Consider the following 20866-nt stretch of genomic DNA (forward strand, 5'->3'; position numbering starts at 1 on the left):
GACACTGACCCTGCACAGAAACTGACCCTGCACAGACACTGACACTGACCCTGCACAGACACAGGCACTGCACAGACACAGACACTGCACAGACACTGACCCTGCGCAGATTCTGACCCTGTGCAGACACTGACTCTTTCCTTGCACAGATACTGACCCTGCACAGACACTGACCCTGCACAGACACTGACCCTGCACAGACACTGACCCTGCACAGACACAGACACTGACCCTGCACAGATTCTGACCCTGCACAAACACTGACCCTGACCTTGCACAGACACTGACCCTGCACAGACACTGACCCTGACCAGACACTGACCCTGACCCTGCACAGACATTGACCCTGCACAGACACTGACCCTGCACAGATACTGACCCTGACCAGACACTGACACTGACCCTGCACAGACACTGACCCTGCACAGACCCTGCACAGACATTGACACTGACACTGACCCTGCACAGACACTGACCCTTCATAGACACTGACCCTGACCTTGCACAGAAACTGACCCTGCACAGACACTGACACTGACCCTGCACAGACACAGACACTGCACAGACCCTGCATAGACATTGACACTGACCTTGCACAGACACTGACCTTGCAGACACTGACCTTGCACAGACACTGACCTTGCACAGACACTGACACTGACCCCGACACTGACCCTGCACAGACACAGACACTAACCTTTCACAGACACTGACCCTGCACAGAAACTGACCCTGCACAGACACTGACACTGACCCTGCACAGACACAGGCACTGCACAGACACAGATACTGCACAGACACTGACCCTGACCCTGCGCAGATTCTGACCCTGTGCAGACACTGACTCTTTCCTTGCACAGATACTGACCCTGCACAGACACTGACCCTGCACAGACACTGACCCTGCACAGACACAGACACTGACCCTGCACAGATTCTGACCCTGCACAAACACTGACCCTGACCTTGCACAGACACTGACCCCGACCAGACACTGACCCTGACCAGACACTGACACTGACCCTGCACAGACACTGACCCTGCACAGACACTGACCCTGCACAGACCCTGCACAGACATTGACACTGACACTGACCCCGACACTGACCCTGCACAGACACTGACCCTTCACAGACACTGACCCTGACCTTGCACAGAAACTGACCCTGCACAGACACTGACACTGACCCTGCCCAGACACAGACACTGCACAGACACTGCCCAGACACAGACACTGCACAGTCACTGACCCTGACCCTAAACAGATTCTGACCCTGCACAGACACTGATTCTGTCCTTGCAGACACTGACCCCGACGACACTGACCCTGCACAGACACTGACACTGACCCTGACCCTGCACAGGCATTGACCACGACACTGACCCTGCACAGACACTGACCCCGACCCTGCACAGACACTGCACAGACCCTGACCCTGACAAGACCCTGATCCTGACCAGACACTGACCCTGACCAGACACTGACACTGACCCTGCACAGACACTGACCCTGCACAGACCCTGCACAGACATTGACACTGACGTTGCACAGACACTGACCTTGCACAGACACTGACACTGACCCCGACACTGACCCTGCACAGACACTGACCCTGACCCTGCACAGAAACTGACCCTGCACAGACACTGACACTGACCCTGCACAGACACAGACACTGCACCAGACACTGCACAGTCACTGACTCTGACCCTGCAAAGACACTGATTCTGTCCTTGCAGACACTGACCCTGACGACACTGACCCTGCACAAACACTGACCCTGCACAGACACTGACCATGACACTGACCCTGCACAGACACTGACCCCGACACTGCACAGACACAGACACTGCACAGACACTGCACAGTCACTGACTCTGACCCTGCAAAGACACTGATTCTGTCCTTGCAGACACTGACCCTGACGACACTGACCCTGCACAGACACTGACCCTGCACAGACACTGACACTGACCCTGCACAGACACTGACCATGACACTGACCCCGACCCTGCACAGACACTGCCCTTGACCAGACACTGACCAGACACTGACACTGACCCTGCACAGACACTGACCATGACACTGACCCTGCACAGACACTGACCCCGACCCTGCACAGACCCTGACCCTGACCAGACACTGACCCTGCACAGACACTGACCCTGCACAGACACTGACCCTGCACAGATACTGACCCTGCACAGACATTGACACTGACCTTGCACAGACACTGACCTTGCACAGACACTGACACTGACCCAGACACTGACCCTGCACAGACACTGACCCTGACCCTGCACAGAAACTGACCCTGCACAGACACTGACCCTGCACAGACACTGACCCTGCACAGACTCTGACCCTGACCCTGCACAGAAACTGACCCTGCACAGACACTGACACTGACACTGACCCTGCACAGACACTGACCCTGCACAGACACTGACCCTGCACTGACACTGACCCTGCACAGACACTGACCCTGCACAGACACTGACCCTGCACAGACACTGACCCTGCACAGACACTGAGCCTGCACAGACACTGAGCCTGCACAGACACAGACACTGACCCTGCACAGACACTGACCCTGACCTTGCACAGACACTGACCCTGACCTTGCACAGACACTGACCCTGACCATGCACAGACACTGACCCTGCACAGACACTGACCCTGACCAGACACTGACACTGACCCTGCACAGACCCTGCACAGATACTGACCCTGACCAGACACAGACACTGACCATGCACATACCCCGACCCTGCACAGACACGACGCTGACCCTGCACAGACACGACACTGACCCTGCACAGACAGACCCTGCTCCTGCACAGACACAGACCCTGCTCCTGCACAGACACATACCCTGCTCCTGCACAGACACAGACCCTGCTCCTGCACAGACATATACCCTGCTCCTGCACAGACACAGACCCTGCTCCTGCACAGACACTGCACAGACATTGACACTGCACAGACACTGCACAGACATTGACACTGCACAGACACTGCACAGACATTGACACTGCACAGACACTGACACCAGCTGCAGGGGGTGTCTTACCTTTCACAGGGGAGCATGGTTGGGGGGGAGCCATCTTGGGCCCTGGCAGCAGGCACCTCACTTCCGGCTCTCACTGCTGAGGTTCTGCTGACATTAACCCCGCCCCCACACTCTGCAGGTGCAGTCAGACCTGGCCTCTGCTCTCCTCCTGCATTCTTGCTCTCTGCTGCCCCCCCCCCCTCTCTGATGGTCAAAACTGGGACAGCCACAAAAAAATGGACATTTTAAAGAAAGTCGGGCAGCTGGGACAGACATTAAAAAACTGGGACTGTCCCGGCTAAACCGGGACATCTGGTCTCCCTACACATACTGTATGGATAATAGTGCGTTTGCCCATTATAAAATCAAACATTAGCCAGCATAAATAAAGTAAATAAAACTTCTACTTACCCCTGCCATGGTGAAGGGCATCCTCATCACCATACTACAGGTCGATGTCCTCTGTTGGCAGCAAAAGTACAAGAAAAAATACAATCTAATGGTCCCTAACCGCTTAACCACCGTAGCGGTTAATAACCGCTGTAGTAATTAAGGGGTTAATCCACCCTCCCTGCTACACACCAGGGAGGCCTAACCACCCACCCCAGGACCACTATACCCACCCTCTACCCATTGTTTGGCACAGTGGCATGATAAGCCACTACAGCACTCAATAGTCAACCTAATACAAATCATTAAGGCCAAAAATACACACTAATAAAAGAAATACACAAGCACCTAAACACCCCAACAATAAAAGAACTAAAAAGCTTAATAGTACATATGAATACAATTTATCTATCACCAAAAGAATTAAAATTATGTTATTCCAAAACCGAATACAATTAAATAAACACCTATCCATCCAATTCAAATCAATAAAAGCACTAGCCAACAAATCAATTAAATAAAAGCACTTGCCAACAAATCAATTAAATAAATCCAATCCATTTTCGGCAAATGCTTGTTTTGAATTGATTGCTATTTTTTCTATTTCTGTTTTATTGTTTTGATTAAATTGTTTGGAATTTGGATGGCTTGTTTTTAGTACATTTTAGGGTTGGTTAGCCGTTTAAATTAATTAATTGTTTTGTTGGCTAGTTTGATTTGTTTAATTGATTTGTTGGCTAGTGCATTTATTTAATTGGTTGGATAGGTGTTAATTTAATTGTATTCCTATGTTTTTGAATAACATAATTCTAATTATTTTGCCATTTTGGTGATACATTTTATTCATGTGTACTATTAGGCTTTTTAATTCTTTTATTGTTGGGGTGTTTACGTGCTTGTGTACCGTATTTCTTTCATTATTGTGTATTTTTGGCCTTAATGATTTGTATTAGGTTGACCATTGAGTGCTATAGTGGCTTATCTTGCCCATATAATATGTTTATGATGTAGTACTGTGCCAATCAATGGGTAGAGGGTGGGTATAATGTGCCCAGGGTGGGTGGTTAGGCCTTCCAGGTGTGAAGCGGGGTTAACCCCGTAATTACTATAGTTGTTATTAACCGCTAAGGTTATTAAGGGGTTAGGGGCCATTAGATTGTATTTTTTGTTGTACTCTTGCTGCCAACGGAGGACATGAACCTGGACTGTGGTGAGGAGTACGCCCTTCATCATGGCAGGGGTAAGTAGAAAGTTGTATTTACTTTATTTATGCTGGCTGGCTAATGTTTGATTTTGAATGGGCAAATGAGCTATTATCTATATCTGGATAATAGTAATTTTGCCCATTACTGTATGTGATGGGGTAGAGGAGGTGGGTAGTAGGGTTGTTGTGTTTATTTTTGTTTGTTTATTGGGGGTAGAGGGTTTGAGTGAAGGGGGTAGTAGCCCATGGGTGGGTGTTTAGGCCTTCTGGGGGGTAGCAGGATGGGTTAACCCATTCATTATTATAGCAGTTCCCACCGCTATGGTAGTGAAGAGGTTAATTCATCCCGCAATCTTCCCGGCAGGCTGAACCACCCACCCTGGGGCTACTACCCCCTTCATTCACCCACTCTGCCCCCAATAAACAGGCTATTGAGGTTGGATCCCTTTATTGCCTTAGCGGCTAGCCGCTAAGTTAATGAAGCAGTTTTAATAAAAAAATTAATACTAGTATGCGTGAGTACGGGGTCTCCGTAGCAGAACCACATTGATTTGAGGTCCAGGGACCTCTGCTTCCCAAAGATACATGCACCCCATAACAGGGCCTGTATCTCTTATGCATTTAAACCCGACGGTCACGTGACGCGAAACATTTAAATGCATAGGAGATACCGGCACCCCATAACGAGGCCTGTATCTTGGAAAGCAGGGGGTCTCTGTGCCTGAAATCAACGCGGTTCTGCTCCGGAGACCCCCTGCTCACATACACTAGTATTCAAAATGTAATTAAAAGCCTGCAATCGCTGGTGAGATGTGCGCAGGGATAGGCGGATCTCTGTGCAGCTCTCTATGCAGTTGGGCCAGATCGCTGGGTGAGCCCCTTAAAGTGAGGTGATCATCACATCACTGGCTCCTCACCAGTTTTGGGCATTTTGCTATCGCATGTATTCGAGGCTTTCTGCATACCATGATAACAAGGCTAAAAAAACTGGCGGCGTAACCGGCCAGCAATTTTATTTTTATGAAGGCTACTAGCATAGGCCCCTTAATGCAGTAACATTATTTGGCCCATACTAACCAACTAGTGTTCTGCAGAAGACACCTTCCAGCCCATTGACTTGAATGGCCTGTAAGGTAGTCTTCCAATGTGTTCCCATATGGCAGAAGACTGTGTAATACAGATGTAGCAGGCGTTATTATACAGTATTGGAGTGCACCAGTGGATACAATAACTTGTTAGCCTCGCCCCTTTTCACCACGTCTAATCCACACACGACAACTGCTCCCACTGGCGCATTGTGTGTCACGCTGTAACGCACCAGCGAAAGCAATAATGGCTTCTACTGTACATCTGTAAATATGGCCCTTGGTGTTTTTTGTTACTTGTAAGGCTTCAGGCACATTTTCCTATAGCAATCTACTGATTTCAACCAATTACCAGTGGCTTCAAAATATGATTACACTTACTGTATGACAATTTATATATGCAAAAAATGGAGCATGTACTGTATAAGTCGTTTAAAAAAGAAAAGTGAAGATAGCTGCATTTGGTCATTCATAAAATGCCCTTATCTCAGAGGACAAAAAAGGGTGGAAGAATAAAGCCCCTGCGATGCTCACCAGATATGTCCATGTATATAAGTGTACAATGTATGACACACAAATGACTTTGTCCTTCTTTCAAAAAAACAGCTTGATTAACCCTTGGAGTAATGTCCCTCATTGTAAACCACTTGAAAAACACCACTTTCTATGCTTGTTCAATAGCCTTATGTCAGGTAGATCTTGTATGAACTTTGCAAAGGTGTTCTTATAGCTTGTAATACATAGCTAGACACAGAACAAGTGTATGAGCAATGTCCATAAAATAGTTACTCACTCATTGCGCCGTGGAACTCCGGGTGCTGTCGCCGTGCTCCTACCAGGTAATTCAGCATGTAGGTAAAGGGGATTGGAACGGCGGTGCAGCTGCCTTGAAAGGAGAAGTGGAGACCGGACTACTGGCTTCACGGTACAAAAAGATTTATTGAAGGCACATTAAAAGTAGCAAGAGCAACCTCTTACGCGTTTCGTGCGATGCAACACGCTTTATCAAAGAGTAGTCTTTGATAAAGCGTGTTGCATCGCACGAAACGCATAAGAGGTTGCTCTTGCTACTTTTAATGTGCCTTCAATAAATATTTTTGTACTGTGAAGCCAGCAGTCCGGTTTCTACTTCTCCTTTCAAGGCAGCTGCACCGCTGTTCCAATCCCCTTTACCTGATCTCAGAGGAGCCAATGTATATACTGTTCATTGCTTTGTGTACATGTATACATTACGCTTCAGTAGTACCTTTTTTAAAGGGCTCTTTCAACAGGGATGTCACAAAACCAAGGCTGTTGTTATAGCAACAGCTGCACTTCTTGCTTGTTATTACAGTGCTGATTGAATTGCAAGGACTGAATGTACATATAACTTCTAATAAAAATCATTCTAAGCGGATGCCTGCTGTTTTTGTTTCCCCTGGAGTGCTGTTAATAATGCAGGGATCTTGGTAAACAACTTCACAAAAGCAGTTTGCTACAAGATACATGTATGCGATTTGACTTTCAAAGAGTCACTAGATTACAGTGACCTTTTGAATGACTTGTACCGAAAATTTAAAACTCACATTGAGTTGCTGTATCAAGTCTAATTAGCCTTCTTAGGCCTCGAATATAGTACAGGCGCGTGACGGAGCGCGACGTCACACGCGACTGTACTAAAAGCGATCTGTGGCCTTTAGGATTGCGCGATGGGGGCCTGTCGAGTGCGTGCCAGGGAACCACATACGTGACCCGGCCGTCGCGCGGCAAATTCAAACAAATTTGTCTCGCGAAGCATCGGTCGCCCCGCTCGTGCATGTGCGCTCTATGGCCGTGTGCATTGCCTTCCGGCATTTAGATTGAGTGATGTTTCTCGTGCCGTCGCTTTAACTATGGACACGGGCCTTACAGTTTTCATTTGAGATTCCTTTAGATAGGCCCATCCTAAGCTTGGTTTTACGCTGCTTGTCCCACCACTTTGCTGCCATTTTCTATCACACATAGGCCTGTATTCCATTGACCTGATTTAGCTCTGGGAGACAGATCAGATAGCTGGTGCGCAGTAATCGGTATCAAAGATTTACACATTTTGTTTCTGAAGCTCTCTTTTATGTTTATGACTTGATTTGAAGAGCCAGTGTTAATAATACAACTGTAATCCTTAAAGTAGCCGTGCAAGCAGCCTTTTTTCTTTTTTAATTTTGTTTCCCCTTTAATATTTACATCAATACAATCCACAATAAGTAATTAGCAAAGTTGTTGATCGATCCATTCTCCTGTGATTGATCGGCGAAGATTCGTCTCGGGGGTTGACTAAATGGTCAGTGCAGCAGAAGAGGATCAACGATGCAAAGTTCAGTGGGGGAGATCATGTGACCAGGCAGGCACTAGAAACAATTGGTGCACTGCTAGAAAGAGGGCAGGGCTCAAAAAGGGGTGTGCCACAGCCTGTTTCAGAAGAGGAAGGGACTTTGGAAATGGTTGCTATGGAAACAAAAAATACTGGTTATATTATAATACATTAAAAATATAATTTATAGTTATTTAAAAAAAAAATACTACAAGTATTTTCTCATAGTACAGAACTGATTTATTAAAAAAAAAACGACATGTAGGATATTGCTTGGACTGCAACTTTGAAGCAGCGGTCCACACTGATAGCCATTTTCGGGGGGCATTTTATGTTTTACTTTAGGAGAGCTCTTCTTGCCCTTGGCCACTCTGTTTTGATTTTTAAAAGCTGATGCTCTGTTCAAAAGATATACGGTAAGCATTTGAAATACTTTAAAGTGTGGACGCTGCAGAAGAGGTCCCAACTTAGCACAAACAAAACAGGAAAAGTGCTTCAAACCACATGGGACAAGCTAAAGTAACAAACTTTTATTCCATAAAAAAGCAGAAAATATGTCTGGAGCTAAAAGACGCTTGTAGGGAGTGATACAGTATGATGCTACCAAGCACGGGAGGCCCAACTGGGAGTTTTGCCGGGCTCGGTTTAGTGGGGTTTTCACAGAGCCTCTTACCTTCTCCAGAGAGGCATCTCCTCCTGCTACATTATGGAGGCACAGCATCATTGGGTGTCGCATACAGTATGTCATGGCGATGGGTAGTAACATGATTGCAGGAGGAGATGCCGGCTCCGGAGACAAGTTAAGAGGCCCCGCGCTCTCCCCTGGCAATCAGTTTAAATATTGTAGGAAAGAAAACGGGGCTAGGTGCAGTGGCACCAATGCCAACGCCATCTAGCCAGCCCTGCTGCTGCTGGGTATGCTAGCCCCTGCTATGCTTTTCAACTTTATGGAATACCATTTTTTCCTACTGTACTTAAGAGGTTTGTACCGCGTGGTTTGAAGCACTTTTTCATGTCTCTGTAACATACATATTTCATGCAAGGATTAGCCGATTTGCAATTGTGCAAAATGTGAGCACTACAAATTAGGAACCTGTAAGATTTGGAGTTACTCTTTGAAACAGGATAAATAACTATAAGCTATATTGTGACAATGTTATCAGAGCCTATGAAAAGAGAGCTGTCATATAGTTTGCCACAAATCTACCATAAAGTGTCACTGTATGTACGCAGTGCTTTACAACATTACAATAGGCGGTAAATACAATACAAACAATGGGAGTAAGGGAAACAAGTAACTAACAACATTGGGCTAAGGTGACTGTCCCAAAGAGCAAACACTCCAAATGTTATGTTGGGAGACTTACCTGTAACATTTTTCATCTCTGCTCAAAAAGAGAAAATAGATATTTTTTAAGAGGTCAAAACAGCTGTCCGTGAGTAGGTTTACTGGCTATGCACTTATTTAACCCAGGCTGTGCTGAAAAGCTGTGCAATATGGCAGGCATAAGCAAAAAGTGACAATGTACTCATTTGCATATTACACAGAATCCCTGGCTGCAGTAGAAGCATTGTATGCTGTGAGATAATGGCGAAAGGCAGGGTTGCAGACCTGTCTGATATGTGTCCACAAGTGGTATTTTTATTTGGTCTAATTTGCTTAAAAATAACTAAAAAACAAACAAAAAAAAAAAAAACCCAAAGGCATACCCCAATAAGCATCAACATTCTTTGAGCTCTGATGACATAGGAACCGGGCAAGGGACATTGTAGAGTGTTTTATTCTTTAGGGGACCTGGGGGAAATGGAAGGTTAGAAAGGGACGGACAAACTTGTTACCATCAGTAAAGAGGGGATTTCAAGGGTAGCCTCAAAGCATATTTTCTGCTGAAAGAGGGGCAGTACTCCATTGACACTGTAAGAGGGAAGTGCAGACGTAGACACAAGATAGTTTGGAGGAAATTAAAGGGACAGGCTCAATAAAGCCATGTTTTAAACAGCAGAGCATACAAAAACAAAATAAACAAACAGCCTGTCCCTGTTTAAGGGCTAACTCACTTCCCAGTCCCTCTCTACAAGACTGGGAGGAAAAGCCCCTTACCAGCCTATCACCCCAAAGTCTCAAAAGGTACTTTAATGCAGGTGGCCTTTCATGTCAGTCTCCGGGGTCTGGATAGTTGTCTGCATGAGGGTTCAGCATCCTGTGTCCAGGCATGGAGGTCTGGTCCCCTCATGTATTGCTGTCAACACACAGTCCTCCTATGTGATCAAGACTCCCTGGATGCAGTTTCAGCAGGAGTTTTTAAACCTGTCTGATTTCCCAGGTGGAGCTTGTTAATTGATTGCAGCTAATCAATCAACCAGCTTTCTGCTGCATTTCTCTGACCAGTAAAGGCTTTTATTTAAACAGGGTTAAGTCCCTGTTACAGTCACCCATTGGGATGATCAGAATTTTTAAATTACTGTATAAGAGCACCCCCTTAACATTTACGGGTTGTGTGTGCCGCTTGCTATTGTAACGGCTGGACCCCCCTTGTCTGACCCACCCAATCTCACATTGGCCCGTGTGGTCTAACCGGTCCCCATTACAAGGTCGTGTGTGGTGGTGCACCTGCAAGTAACAGGACTCCTGAGTCTCCCGCTTGATGGTATTAGGGGATGTCATCAGGACAGGTAGCTGAGGTAGTGGGTGCGAGTCCAACTTACTTCATGTGCAGCGCCTCCACCTCATCAGGATCTGTGCTTCCGCAGGGAGATGGTCCTGGCGAGGAACTCCTTCTTGGTGGTGCCATCCACTGCTGAGTAACTTCACACTCACCCAGTGGAGGTATCTTTAACAAGGGCATCTTTATTTGCATGGTATGGGCAAGCTGCCCCTCACAGATAACAGCTCAGCCGCTCATCTCTTTGCAGCACTCCATTAGGAAGGTCCCTTTTCCCTAATAGAGCTGCTTTCCACCTTTACTCTTAAAGAGATTCCCCAGCTTCTCTGGCTGCTGTAATCTCCTCTCCTGAGCTGCTTTGTCTCTCTCAGCTCCTCTCTTGAGCTGCTCTGTCTGTCAGCTCCTCTAACTCTGCTCAATGTCCTGCGTATCTCACTGACTCACAGCCAGCAGGAGACACCGCAACATTGTTGCAGACCTTCACGTGCCTCTCAGTGAACAGAGCAGCACAACAGGAAATTGAACTTCTAACTTTAGGCAGTGCTGTGTCTTATATCACCCCCCAGAGAACAAACCTGCTCTGTACCACTAAGTGTGGGCACATTGCATGTTGTCACTTCCTTTGGGGACATATGACACCTCACCAGGGTTTGAGGGCAAACCTCCATTGATTGTTGCTGGCAATCCTGCATACTTACCAGGTTTACTGCCAACATGAGAGAGATATGTACACCAATCTTACACATGGCTACACTATTATATTTTATAAATACAGCTCAACCCCGTTATAACGCGATCCGTTACAACGCGAATCCGCTTATAACGCGATGCAAGTGTGGCTGCCAATTTTCGGATTTATGAATACTTTACAACACAATTATTGGAATCTTAAATACTTTATTGTACAATGCATACAATTGTACATTATTTCTAACGCGATCCTCTTATTGCTATGTGATTCTTTGGACCCCAAGACGAGTGTTATAATGGGGTTGAGCTGTATACACAATATTTTAAAATATCACATTTGCATTAAATTTTTGCCTGGAGGCACAGACACACTTGTATTACTACAAATATACTGGGGATACTGTTGATTGATAGAAGATACATTTGTGTTTGTAAAACTATTGCTGGGGTGTCTTGTGAAAATCAACTGCGTAAACAAATGTTGCATTTATTTTTGTGTAACCAGGTTCCCCCATTTGCTCCGCAACCCCCGTTACCTCCGCTGATGGTGGGGGCTGCCGGAGCCAAGCGACAGCCCCACCGGCGTTCCTGGAGGGTGGGGGCCGAGCAGGGAGCACTCCGGTGCTCGGAAGGTCCTCGGCGGCACCCGCGAGGGGCGCCGCCATTGTTGCTGTAGTTGCGCATGCGCAATGGGTCTGGGCAGCTGGTGGCCACTGCGGAGGTTGGTGCATGTGCAGAACAAGTGCGCGCGAGGCGGCCATAGGGGAGAAAGTCTCCCAAGAGATACAGCCCCCAGGGTGCACACTAGAGTCAGGTGATGCCAGGTAGCCAATAGGGCTGTAGTATCTCCCTGCTCAGGGATAGATACATTTCGCAGAGTTTAGGAGCACGTCAGTCGGCGCCAGGAGCAGCTAGGGGAAGGAGGTAGGGTGCAGGAGTCAGTGACTCCCTGCACTAGGCCAGCAGCCCCCTAGGCCCCAGATAGCCCTGAGTCACCAGTAGTTGAGTGTTGTAGGGACAGGCCCCAGGAACCCTGCCCCTTACTACACAGAGTCAGTTAGGGACACAGCGGATGCTGCGCGTCCATCCAGAGGTTTGGGCTCAGACCTCCGCTACCGCTGCAGTAGCCATCCGGGTGGGATCGCCCCGGACGGTAGTTCCTGGATTCGTCAGCCTTCGGATCCTTTGTGAAGCTCCTTGGCAGGCCCGGGCACTGGAGTGTTCGGCAGGTAACCATCAACAAGTGCACCAACACTCCTACATATATTATTATTACGGGACTAGTGGCTGCGCAGTCACACATATCCTTTCCCTTTTAAGGGTGCGGGACATATTGTGTGGGGTTATTGGACATGGGGTGGGATCACCCGGTGTAGGTGGGAGCATCCTGCGAGACGCAGTAGTCAGTGTCTCCTCTAGAGAGGGACACCTGTTGATTTATGAAAAGTAATGTGTTTAGTGAATGTTATGCTTATATATATGCAGTAAAGCCAGTTCTGTTTTACAACTGTTTGCTTAATGTGATTGTTTCCTGTGAGGGCCTCCTCCCACTCCGTTGGGATCCCTCCCAGGTGGAGGCGTTGCACCACGAGATCATATTATATGTATGTACCCCAGGCTCCCCAAGCGGAGGCTTAGGCTCCTGAGAGCCACACAGGTTACACAGCAGGTAGTAGCGTCTGTATTCACAGGGAATACCCGTTACATTTGTATATATATTTAATAAATACTTTCAGTTCACAAGACTGACGATCTAGAGGGCAACATGACGTATGTGATACTGTGTTCAATATAAAAGATGGGCAGCACACTGCCTACGGTAGTTGAAAGCAAAGGTGAAGTAAATAACTTTCAACTACAGTACAGTGTGATGCTTATCTTTTTAATTAAATATGGATCTTGCTCCCATAGTCTACAGCACCCACAAGTATCATGTATAGATGATCTGCACCCATGCTAAAAAAACAAGTTGTTGATTTACCACTTATGTGTATGATTGAAAGCAGAAGTGCCATCTATTGCAGTCCGGATTTCAGAATTCATAAGCGTTGAAATGTAACACAATTTGAGATTGCTTTACTGTACTGTATATATTAAAATAGGAAAATCTCCAAAGCTACACATATTTTGCCTAAGCAAGCACACACAGAGAAATATCTCTAGAACCTTGGGGGTCAGCATGGCTAAGCTCGAGGGGAATCTCTGGTCCCGATTCTGTAAAAAAAACTTAATTACAAAATTCCCGGGGATTGTTGCTATGATATTTAGAACCATTATTTCTCAGCATTATGCCCTTCATGGATTTCCATAGTACAAAGGTATACAGAAGCACTCTCAAAGCCAATAATTAGTATAGAAACACAGGTGGCTTTTGTCTGACGAAGGGGCTGTTTCCCCAAAACTTTACTTTAGTTCTTCCATTCACTATGCAGTATACCTTAGCAATTTTTGCATCAATACCTGTGTGCCTCCATCCTTTCTCTATAGTAATTCATGGATTACAGGTAATAAACCATAAATATATCATTGCCAATAAATCAGAACGTGAAGCTTGTCATATCAAAATGATGTTCAAAACAACTTACATTTAAAGCTTTTATTTTGAAAAATAAAATACAAAAAGGATCAATAAAATTGTAAATGTACATGAATTTCTCAAATCCCATAGACCCCTCCCCAACTTCTTTGGACGTTTTCATTAAATAATAATTTTTTTTCATTTCTACAGGATCAGCTCAGTGGTGGTTGAGCGCAGAATTTTTACAAGGTTGGATTAGCCATTCCAGACATCCTTCCTCAGTTTATTTTCTTAAATCCCCCATAACTCAGCCAAATGAAGTTTGGAATAATAATAGGATATCCTCTGTACTGCTGAAAAGCACTGCATGGCGGTGCATGGAATGTGGTTTCCTATTGTTTGAATTTAAATAATGGCTGTATATATGTCCATGTTTACACATCCCCAAAGTTGTGATGTACAGTATTACTTACAAGTAAATACAATATAATGTTGCAATTTTAAGGAATTATACTGGGACTGTCTAAATGTGCACAACTTGCGTATTAGCTAATACCAACTATTCGGGATCATTTACACTTTAGTAGAATTTGCTATTTCTCACTTGTACGTACTGTATGAAATCCAGAGAGAATTGTGTGTTACATTGCGAGTCAAAGAAAATGGCTGCAAAAAATAGTAAGGCGGGGGGGGAGGAATCAGAAGTCAGACTGGTTATCTTCACTATTGGGAGAAACTAGTTGTTGAGTATCCACCACACATATACACCCCTTTTTTTTTTTTTTTGTATGATTTCAACCAAAAGTGCCATCTATTGCAGTCTGGATTTCACAATTCATAAATGTTAAAAGTGTTTGGAACCACTGCATCACTGGATCATCTCCAAAGCTACACATATTTTGCCAAAATAAATAATGACACAACCGTAAGGAATGGTTTTAGTTTAATTTGCATGTAGTTACATTTGTTTTGTCTTTCCTGTAACATTTTAGTTTGCTATATGATGTGAAGCTGCCATGAAAAGATACATGAATCTTGAGCCCAAATGGATGAAGAGCCTACGGTACAGTATAAAGGACTGTTTTTAGTGACACATTTGAGTGTGGATACATTTAACATTTGCTCTGTAGCTTTGATAATAATTTTGTCACAGCAAATTTATTATTGGGTGTATATCTATTCACATAATTACACTGCTGGTGAAAAACAACCTTCATGAGTCTGAGTGTTGGAATATATCCAAATCTACAGCTGCACTTTGCTGTGATGTGATGTAATGTGTAATGTAATACAGATGCAGCGGCCATTATTTTAAGAAATCACGGTGCCGTTTTCGTGTGCGCTGCTGTACTCCACGCGGCATGAACGCCGCCAATCGCCCCAGGCACGCGTGTTTATCGCGGTTGCTTTGTTTGAATTTCATGGATTGTGTGCAATTAAATGCAATTAAATTAATCAATTGTAATGTGTACAGTACTGTGCTACTGTGTCAATTTCAGGTGTTTAAAAGCCAGAGCACAAAATGCCATTTTATGCACTCGCCTGCACTCGCGTCTTAAGGCGGTAAGGTTGGAAGAAATCCCGCGCCATCACATGGGTATTCCGAGGTACAACGCGTGATTTGTTAAAATAATGGCCACTGCATCTGTATGTAATGTAAGACTCTGAAATTCGCTAACAATGAAGAGAAACCTTTGCAGCATTACAAACCTAAGCAATGCTCATTAGGCCTCTGTGGTAGTGAGGGAGGCAAAACAAAGACTGTACAGCATTTTTAACACAGTACCATTTTTTTTTTTACAGCCAAATACAGTACTACACCACAGTTTGAGGAAAGGTGCATTCTGCCACGAATAAGTGCCTTTACTCCAAAGGGTGAACTTGTGTCAATGGGAACACGACGTGAAGTAGAACGGAGATGGAGACAGGGTCAAGATGTGGCTGTGAGGTACACACCATTCACCACTTGCAGCATGGAAATCGGTAACATGGCCTTCATCGCATGGAGAGAAGGGGATCGTTCCTATAGAAGGAGAGAAATTAAGCACAAAGCACATTTGAAAGTGGGATTGTCTTGTTTTTTTTTGTTTTTTTACAGTTTCTTTTTCCTTTTCTTTTTTTTTTCTTTGACAAATATAATGGGTAGAAATAATACTTTTAATGCTAACTGGTGTTAAAATAGTTTAGGTTGTCAGCATTACTTAGGTACTTTCTTCAGGCATCGGAACATTGTGTATTTTATCCCACTGGCCACAACATGTATCGTTGTAATGTTAGCACAGTATCTAGTACTATAACACACCAGAAAGGCCAGTGGCCAATGCTACAGTACATCTGAATATATATTTTTGCGCAAACACAGTTATTAATACAGTCAAAGGAAATAGTTACTCTGTAAATGTGTAATAATTCTGTATAATAAGTTCATTCTTTTCATTTTTCTTTAGAACATTATATGAATGTTTTAATTGTGCATGAGGGTGAGTATTATGTGTCTGTGCATGTGGGTAAGAGTGCAGTAATGGAAACAAAAAATCTCATGCAATGTATTAGAGATACCATGTACCTGATAATATAATATCTGTAACACAGCCAAGTACTGTCGCGACCCCTTTTAATCTCCAACATCCCCGAAAAAATTCGGGGATGTTTTCGGACTCTCAAGGGCCTTCTTTGCGCGGCCCGAAATCAGCTGATAGCACTAATAGCGCTAGACAATGAAAGCGCTTAGCGCTAAACAATAGAAATGCCTGCAGGCGCCGAAAACGGCCCCCATCAGCCCGCGATTTTAAAAATCGCGGGGAAAAGGCCGCAGGAGGCTAAAGGCGGCCGCCACTGTATGCTGTGACGTCATTTGACCCCGCGTTGCCATGCTGGAATCCAAGGTAAGGGAAGTTGTAGAGCCCTAGCGCAGTCACTGGCATTTAATTTAAATGCCTTGGGGAAGAGCGCAGGACCTCTGTAACCGCTTCTCCCACCCTGGAAAATCTCACATCCCCCAGTTTGAGCACCCTCGGGCTATCCTACCCTCCCCAGTAAAATTTCAGGTTGATGTCCTTTTAGTTTCAACATTTTTTTTTTTTTACCCCTCCTAAATCCAATATTTTGAGGAGATGCTCTTAAAGAGTCCTACCCTCCTATGACATAACAGTTAAGTTATTCAGCACCACAGCGTAACCACACGAAGCAGCGCTAAGCGGTCGGAAGCCCCCCCTCTTTCCCCTCCCCCCAACAGGTCCCTCCCTACATGTCACCCACTGCTTCTCCAAATGGTTTGCCCACTGCTCCCCTCTGTGTCACCCCTATCTTACTCCCCATCTCCCTTCCTATATGTCCCCCTTTCTTACCCCTGTCCCACCCTACCCATTTCAGCCTCCTCCCCTCCATGTCACCCTCTCTCAGCCCCCTCCCCATGTCAACCTCTTTCCCAGCCCCTCTCCCCTTGTCACCCTCTCTCTCCTTCCCCATGTCACCATCTTCATCTCTCCGTCGCCATGTCAACCTCTTCCGCTCTCCCTCCCCATGCGTCACCCTCTCTTTCCCCCCTCCCCATGCGTCACCCTCTCCCTCCCCCCCCATGTAACACTCTTCCCCTCCTCCCCATGTGTACAGTATGTGTCACCATCTCTCCCTGCCCCCGCCCCATGTGTCATCCTCTCTCATTCCCTCCCATGTGTGCCATAAAGAGCGAAGCTGGGGAGCCGGACTCCTGGGGCCATTGTAGTAAATTTTTAGTCAGTGTATAGTGCAGTCTCAAACCTCACTAAACAGTGACAGAGAGCATAACCTTACTGCACTATACATACACTGACAGATTATATGCCGACTGAATTGCACTAAAACTATACTCCGGGTCAGTGTATAGTGCAACCAGGTTATACTCAGACTACAATATACTGTACATTGACTTTGACACGATGTATAACCAGACTGCATTGGGGCAACACCAGGTCACCTCCTTGGCACACTGTGTTTTGCACATCGCCAATTCATTCTGGCATCGTGCTGTGCACAGTGCGACACTGATTGGTACCCCATCACAAAGACAAAATGTCCCACTTCAAGTAAAATTCTGGCTACGCCCCAGGTACTTGTGAGTGCCATATCATCAACAAACAATTTTAAGGCATTATTTTCTTTTAAATCCTGTATTTATAATATGCATGTAGCGCCACATTAATTGACTTGCAAAATGTGTTTTTAACATAGGTAACAATGTAAAACCTCCCACACAAAAGTATCTATAAGAAATTATATTCAAGTTGTGATTGTTACCTTCAGTGGCAAAGACAGTCGGCTACTCCACTGCTTCAGTCTGCAAAACAATAAGGAAATATTTTAATAATGCAGCAGTGTGATACAAACCTATGGTTATTTGCGAGCGCAATGGAAAGTTGCATGTTAAGGGAACATGCATAGCAAGCTGCTAACACACACTGGATATAGTGGTGTGAAGATGGTCAGCGCAAACCTCATGGACCTCACGAATTTGATGGATCCGGATGAAGTATCAAGGAAAGGATAAATAAGAATAAAACACGATCTTAGTACATCATATCCACATGTGGGGGATTGGAGGGAAAGGAGGGGGGGGGGTGGGAAGGGGGAGTTGTGGGGTGGGTGAGGGGGGAGTGAAATGCTTTGAGACACTATGTGTCATTAGTTTCCGTCTGATATTCCCTAGGTGCTCTAAAATACGCACCCGCAGTGGTCGACTAGTACGCCCTACATACTGGAGTCCACAGGGGCAATTTAAAAGATAGACTACGAATTCTGATTTACAAAATAGACTCTTTTTTTTTGGTCATTTGGGATACGGGGAGAGGAGACACTCACACACCACACCCATCGGGGGACAACTCTGCTGAAACAACAAGACACCATCCATACAGGACACCACCCTCTGAGGGCAAGGACTCACATCAGGCCGTGTGAGTTTTATGTATATTGAGACTCCAGTATATGAGTCTGTATTAACCCACTCCAGTCAGCGTTGAGGGAGAGACACCACACAAGCCCGTGTGAGTCACTGGATCCATATACTCTATGTATTCTGTGATTAGTTAGTGGGAACCCACCATCAATCCTTCCATCGTTCACTCCCCCCTCACCCACCCCACAACTCCCCCTTCCCCCCCCCTCCTTTCCCTCCAATCCCCCACATGTGGATATGATGCACTAAGTGTTTTATTCTTATTTATCCTTTCCTTGATACTTCATCCGGATCCATCAAATTCGTGAGGTCCATGAGGTTTGCGCTGACCATCTTCACACCACTACTGCCACGCTGAGAAGGACACGGGATTCCCTTCTCCAAGGTCAAGCAGCAACCACGAAATCAGCAAAAAGGGCCAGTATATGTTTTTCTATATACTCTTTTGCACCACAAACACAACACCATATTTGTATATTTTATTATTTTTAACAGAGTAAGGCGTTACAACAACTTTTTAGCCACGAAATCTAGGGAGCGCCCCAGTCCAAATATCCTCAACACACACTGGATGGCAGTCACGGAGTTACAGTAAATGCACTTCTACGTTTCTGAAAATTTGGAGTGAGAAAACTGGTGTTCTTTCAAAAAGTAATTACTGTATGTTGTGCCTTATAGTTGTTGCCACCATACCAGCTATATGGACATATAGCTTTTGCAGTAGGAGCTGCTTGCAATGTGTAGAACACTTGTCAGTATAAATGTTATTAACAGAAAACCTCTATGTATGTATGGTAAAATAGTTTAACAGTCGGAGAAATGGGGAATCTTTGAACATTTCTATAGGATGTAATTTAAAAAAATAATCATTCTAAATTACACTATAATATGTGTATCCAACACATTGGAGACAAATTAGCTTAAAGAATATATATACATGCACATATATAAACATATAAATAGTGTGTGTGTGTGTATATGTATGTGTATATACTGTATATATATATATATATATATATTGTGACAGAAACCAGGGGTTGGTAATAAACTCCATATACAGGGCTCCCAGGATACTGAACAGTTTCTGTCCTGTCTAAGCTGAACAGGGCAGCCTCGTGGTACAGGCACTCCATTCCACAGTTTGTCTGCTGCCTGTTTTCTGTCACCTGTCATGCTGATTAGAGTTCAGGTATATAAGACCTGTTTCCTGTTTCCTCTGGGCCCCCGCCCAAGAGCCTGGAAGGCTGCTGAACTGCAAAGGGGTGAGAAAGCCTCTTTCCCAAATCGCTTCATTCATTCTGTTAGTTTGTCTAAAGACTGCAAAGGTACTTATTTTGTTGGTGGAAGTGGACAAGCCACTTCCAACTCTGAGTCAGGGACATCTAAGTTTAAGTTATCGCTCAGACGAGCAGCTTTTTGTTTGGCTTTGTTTTCTGTTTAAACTGTGGCAGTCTCAGTGCCTGGGACTGAATAAACCAGGCATAGCCTGTTTAAAGGAACAGTACGTGACGTCTCATCATTTAACCTACCCTAAAAGACCGTGTTCTAACAGTCCCGGACAGACGGCGGAGCCCCGGAGTAAGCCGTTTGTCACATATGGTGGAGAATGCGGGCAGAACACTAAAAGGTCTGGGGGTTAAAGAACTTTAAAGAAAAAAAAAAAAAAAAGGTTTTTTTTCTCTCTCTCCAAACAAAATGGAAGACGTGGTGAGTGCGCTGGTACGCAATGTCGCTGTCCAGAGAGACGCGAATGAAGCCCTGCAACAGGCGAATGCAAACCAGCAAGAGACAAACCGCTTGCTGAAAGAGGAGCAACAGCGGTTCGCTCAGGGCTTACAGCAGGAACTCGAGATCCTGAGGGAGACTATCAGTAACCTTCCACTGGCAGCGGCAGCCCCAGTTCCGAAAATGACCAGGGCAAGCCACTACCTTCAGAAGATGGGACCCTCGGATGATGTGCAAGCCTATCTTCTCACGTTTGAACGCACGGCACAGAGAGAG

General features: G+C 45.4%; 1 protein-coding gene across 4 annotated transcripts in view; it reads right to left on the minus strand.

Moving 5' to 3' along the window:
- Window positions 1-13997: 13997 nt before the first annotated feature.
- TPST1 (tyrosylprotein sulfotransferase 1) overlaps window positions 13998-20866 on the minus strand; it is a 269597-nt gene continuing 262728 nt past the window's right edge. For all 4 annotated transcript variants that reach the window (XM_075589911.1, XM_075589914.1, XM_075589913.1 and 1 more), the window contains 2 exons: window positions 18208-18247; window positions 13998-15955 (listed from right to left, as the gene is read on the minus strand). Coding sequence is in view for 2 of the 4 variants with exons in the window: in XM_075589914.1 (XP_075446029.1) it covers window positions 18230-18247 (18 nt within the window). In the remaining 2 variants the exon portion in view is untranslated. The remainder of the gene's footprint in view (window positions 15956-18207; window positions 18248-20866) is intronic.

The sequence above is a fragment of the Ascaphus truei genome, chromosome 3 (genome assembly GCF_040206685.1).
Source record: "Ascaphus truei isolate aAscTru1 chromosome 3, aAscTru1.hap1, whole genome shotgun sequence".
NCBI classification, from domain to species: Eukaryota; Metazoa; Chordata; class Amphibia; order Anura; family Ascaphidae; genus Ascaphus; species Ascaphus truei.